Below are 4,510 nucleotides of genomic sequence, written 5' to 3' on the forward strand. Positions count from 1 at the left end.
CTTCTTCTCACAGATTGTAGTTACTGCCATGGGGCACTTGTACACGTGATGAAATTGGCCTGTTAAGCAGTTTAATTGGACTTTTTTCACTGGTTTAATGGAGTTACAGTTTACACCCGCAGCAGGGTATTACATTTCAATTTCATCACGCTGTACACGTGCAGTGGCATATTTAGATTTAAATGACTTTGTTATGTAGCAAAGTAAAACACATCTGCTGTATTTTAGTTTACTACATAACAAACTGCAGCGATAGACTGGGAGAAGGTGGTTGGGATGGTGCACAGAGCACTGGAAGCCCAAGCATGCTCAGGGAAGCTTGGGCTTAGCAGGCTTCCAACACCCTGTGCACCATCCCGGCTGCCTTCTCTGGCTGCCAGCATACCTGCTGCCTTTCCACACTGCCCCAGGGGCAAGCCATCCTGTTCCCAGGTGGTCCCTGGTGGTGGGAAGGCAGCAGGGATGGTGCACATGGCCCAAAGCTTGAAGAAGACCACCACGCCCAAGCTTCCCTAAGCATTCCTGGGCTTTCAGCACCCTGTGCACCACTGGATCAGGCTGGGTGCTGTCTGCAACCTGGGGAAGCACCCATGCAGCTAGCACCCTGCCTGGGCAGCCCCAGGGGGTACCACCACCATGCTTGGAAGCACCGGGTCCCCGTGCAGCTCAGGGGCTGCACAATCTGGCAGCAGCTTGTGTGGAAAGGCTCTGCCAAGAAAAGAAAAAAAAGCAGCGAGGGGCCTGTTCTGGTTTTATTTTTCCTGCCCACCTCTCTTGTGGCCAGGGGATGAGCTGCCAGTGTCTCCTGAGCTGTGGGGGGTCCCAGTCCTTCCCTCCATGCTGGCAGCACCTGGGAGGCCCTGGTGGGGCACTGCTGCCATGGAGGGAAGGACCAGGGTGCCCCACAGCTCAGAGCTCCCCTGGCCATGGGAGACATGGGCAGGCTGTGGGGGAAAAAGAAATAAAAGAAGGATCAAGCCCCTCATCACTTTTTTTTTTTTAATCTGGTAAAGCCTGCCTGTGTGAGCTGCTGCCAGACCAAGCAGCCCCTGAGCTGCAGGGGGCTGATCTTTCCCTCTGCAGTGGCAGTGCCCCTCAAGGCACCCAGGTGAGGTTCTAGCAGATGGATGCCACCTGGGGGTGCTGCCGCCATTGAGGGAAGGACCGGGGCCCCCCACAGCTCAGAGCCTTCAAGCAACTCACTACCCCCAGGCAGAAGAGAAGTGGACAGGCCCCAGGGGGTGGAAAAAAAGGGTTCAGGACCCTCACCACATTTCTTTTTTCGTGGTGGAACCTGCCCACAGCTGGCTGGGCTGAGCTGCCAGGGGGCTGTCACTGGTCCGCAACAGTGTCGGAAGTTCCTAAATTGAAATGGTTGTTTTTTAATTGACACAATTAAAAACCCGCCATTTCAATTTAGGGAGAACTAAACCCCCATCACATGTACAAGCAGCCATGGAAAGTAGGATGAATAGGTACTGTTATGAAAGCAAGATAATTTTACACTGGTGTATTTAACGCTGCATCAATTCAGACATATTGGGCATTTGTCAGAGATTGTGCTTCTTGCTGTCAGTAGGATCCCAGCCTTATGGCATAAAAGCACTTTACATTTATACCTATGTAATTTACCTCAGTTTTGTACAGTAAAATTAATCACACCAGGCCCTAGAATGGACAGAGAAGCTGCAGTCCCCAGGGTAGCTGTATAAGTGTCTAGTATAGTGCTTTGACATGGTGTTGGGAGGGTGCAGGTAATAGCCTGTTTCCTTAAGCAGACAGCAGCCCTGAGATAAGCATCAAGAACATAACAGTTACACCGGTGTAACATACAACAGCAAAGACTTACCCCTGATTTTTCCAGAGCTAACTTAATTCTACACTGGATTCAGTTAAGTTAAACTGGTCCAAGGCTTTATGTCAAAGGCTAATTATACATTAGTGGTGCAAAAGTCAATTAAACACCAGTGTAAATGTGTGTTGCTTACTTTGGATTCCTACTGTGTTCATGTCCCACAAGGTTAAATCAGTTCATAACAATCCCCTGCCCACAAGCCAAAGGTTTATCTGGTGTAGTGTGCTGGTGATGGCTGACTCATTACTAGATGCCTCCAGCACCCTGGCTCTTCCCTATTACCACACTGCCTGTTCTCTTCCGTTTCCCTCTACAGAAAAGCCGCTATGAGACATACATAAGCCTGCTGTGTATGAAGATAAAAGTGGGGACAGACGATCTGGAGAAAATTGAAGCCAGCTTTTTCACAGTGGAAGTTGATGATCTCTCCTTGCGGAAGACACATTCAAGCCCTTCCTTGAGCCAAGGACACTTGTGTGTACATAGCAAGGCAGAAAAGGACATTATAGAGGCGAACACTTAACATGTAACACTAGCGTGGGGGAAAACAGTCAGTGATCCTTAGTACTCCTTAGATCAATGAGCACAATTTTACCTAGGAAACCATATGAACAAAAACTGTAGAAGTATATGACGTGGTGACTACTCAAACAAAAAAAATCAAAGAAGCTTTAGTTTACACTTTGCTAATTCTTACCCAGTGCTCCAGCACTTCAGTGTCATAGACTCTCCACTTGTTCTTCACATCTTTAGCACTCTTGGCATTTCATTTACTACTGCGACCTGCATACGCAATAAAGGGACAGGTCATGTGTAAAAAGGTTGGGCTGCTCTGTCGCCTTATTTCACATGCAGCATTTCCATCGATCCACTCCTGCAGTTTCTGACAACTTGGAGACACGACCAAATCTTGGGTTCTCTAATCCGTCCCTTATCTTTTAAACAATCAGCAGCAGGTCTGCAACACCACCAGCATTTACAGTGTACAGGCAAGAAACAGCAGGAGGAAACAAAACATCAAGGAGCAGAATTCAACATGTTGCAATAAGACAGGTTCCACAAGACATTTATTGAAAAGCAAAAGGTGTTATTATCATGTGTGTGCAAAAAGTGATCTGTGGGTCGCAATAGTGGCACCATAAGCCCTATTGCTTTCTTTTTATACAAATAAATATATATAAATAACTATATATAGGGAAACTTTAAAATGCTTAGAAAACTTGTTATTAAAAGTACCACACTGAAAGGCAAGATGGCTGGGGAACATTGCCAGGAAAACAATTTGAGGATACAGGGGTCTTAATTATCTTGCAGAATGATTTTTAAAATGCAGTAACCTATGTTTCTTTTTCTTTTCCTAATGAAATCCCATATGGCTTTGCTGTGAAACATTGCTCTATTGTTGACGCTTATTAAACTAAATAGCCAAACCACTGCTTCTTTTGTGTCCATAACTTCTGCAGCTTTGAACAGAGGTGCTATCTGAGCAGTGCTTCAGATACAAGCTTAACTACATAAGTGGGGTGGGTGGGAAATCTAACTTCCGTCCATTGATATTGTACTTACTCCATTTTGCTATGAGCATACTATACTCCTTTAACAGAATATTGTGTTCCTGTTTCTTTCTGTTGTCTGTGGTCCAATTATTTACTGTTATAATAGAAGCAATTGCATTGTATTTCAGATGCCCATGATTGTCTCATGTCACTTTATTTATTTATTTTCATTTAGTATTTCTAGGCATGTTCACAGTAATCAAGTTCCAGTTTTAAAGGATCTTGTAGCTGCTAATTACAGTAATTTACAATTTATATTTTTGCAGCTTTTTTTAAGGAAAATAAAAGGAAAATAAAAAAGGAGATTTGTTTAGACTCTGTCAACTTTTGGGAGTTTATAGACTTTTGGGTTTCCATAATGTCTCATACCACTTAAAAACCTCCACCCAATTTTACCTCTTCTTCTTTTGATCTCTTTGGTTCTTTGTACAGTTTGATAGTTTATTTGAAAGGATGCACTAAGAATCGTGTAAAAATAACAATAAAGCTGAATCTGTTGATAAAGAGAATTGGCCTGAAATTGTTTCCAGTGTCTCTGTCCTGTATGTAATTGCTGCTAGTATTCTGAGGGTGAAATTCTGTCCCTACTTATAACAGGGTCACAAGCCAATGGGCAAAGCGAGGGAACAGGTATAAGGAGAAACAGCAACACTACAGTAACTCAGCACTTAAATTTCCCCCCATACCTTCAGATGTGTCCCCAAACAAGACTTTAGTCCCTAGAGCACTCAAACAGCACCCTGCAACTGCCCCCAAGTCTTAGTCCAGCTCCTTCAGTTCACAGCCCTGGCTGACTCAGCCAGTGAGATCTCCAGCTCCACTACGCACTGCTCTGCATAGGGCTGGCCAGGTCCCACCTGCTTGCTGCTCTCTCTTCCCCATACTCCTTACCAGCCTCAAGCTTCCTCTTCCTTTTTCCCTTGCCCCAACCCTGCCAGCCCTGCAGGTTTCTGGGAGTTATAGTCCAAATTAAGAGTCAGCACAGCTCTACAGACTGTCCCTGGTTCCTCCTGTTCTCACACATATTTCATTCACATAACAACTGATTTGTGGAACAAAAGACCTGAAGATTTTGGTTTTCCTCCTGAAGAAGTTTTGA

The 4,510-nt window shown here is 44.9% G+C and overlaps 1 protein-coding gene across 2 annotated transcripts in view; it reads left to right on the plus strand.

Annotated features, from left to right (window-relative positions):
- The window catches only part of PSD2 (pleckstrin and Sec7 domain containing 2), a 201,261-nt gene extending 197,330 nt beyond the window's left edge, over window positions 1–3,931 (plus strand). For both annotated transcript variants that reach the window (XM_019534783.1, XM_019534784.1), the window contains one exon: window positions 2,172–3,931. In XM_019534783.1, coding sequence (XP_019390328.1) covers window positions 2,172–2,378 — 207 coding nt within the window. In that variant the 3' untranslated portion in view covers window positions 2,379–3,931. The remainder of the gene's footprint in view (window positions 1–2,171) is intronic.
- Window positions 3,932–4,510: the final 579 nt, after the last annotated feature.

The sequence above is a fragment of the Crocodylus porosus genome, unplaced genomic scaffold, assembly GCF_001723895.1.
Source record: "Crocodylus porosus isolate Cpor-Errol unplaced genomic scaffold, CroPor_comp1, whole genome shotgun sequence".
Lineage (NCBI taxonomy): Eukaryota > Metazoa > Chordata > Crocodylia > Crocodylidae > Crocodylus > Crocodylus porosus.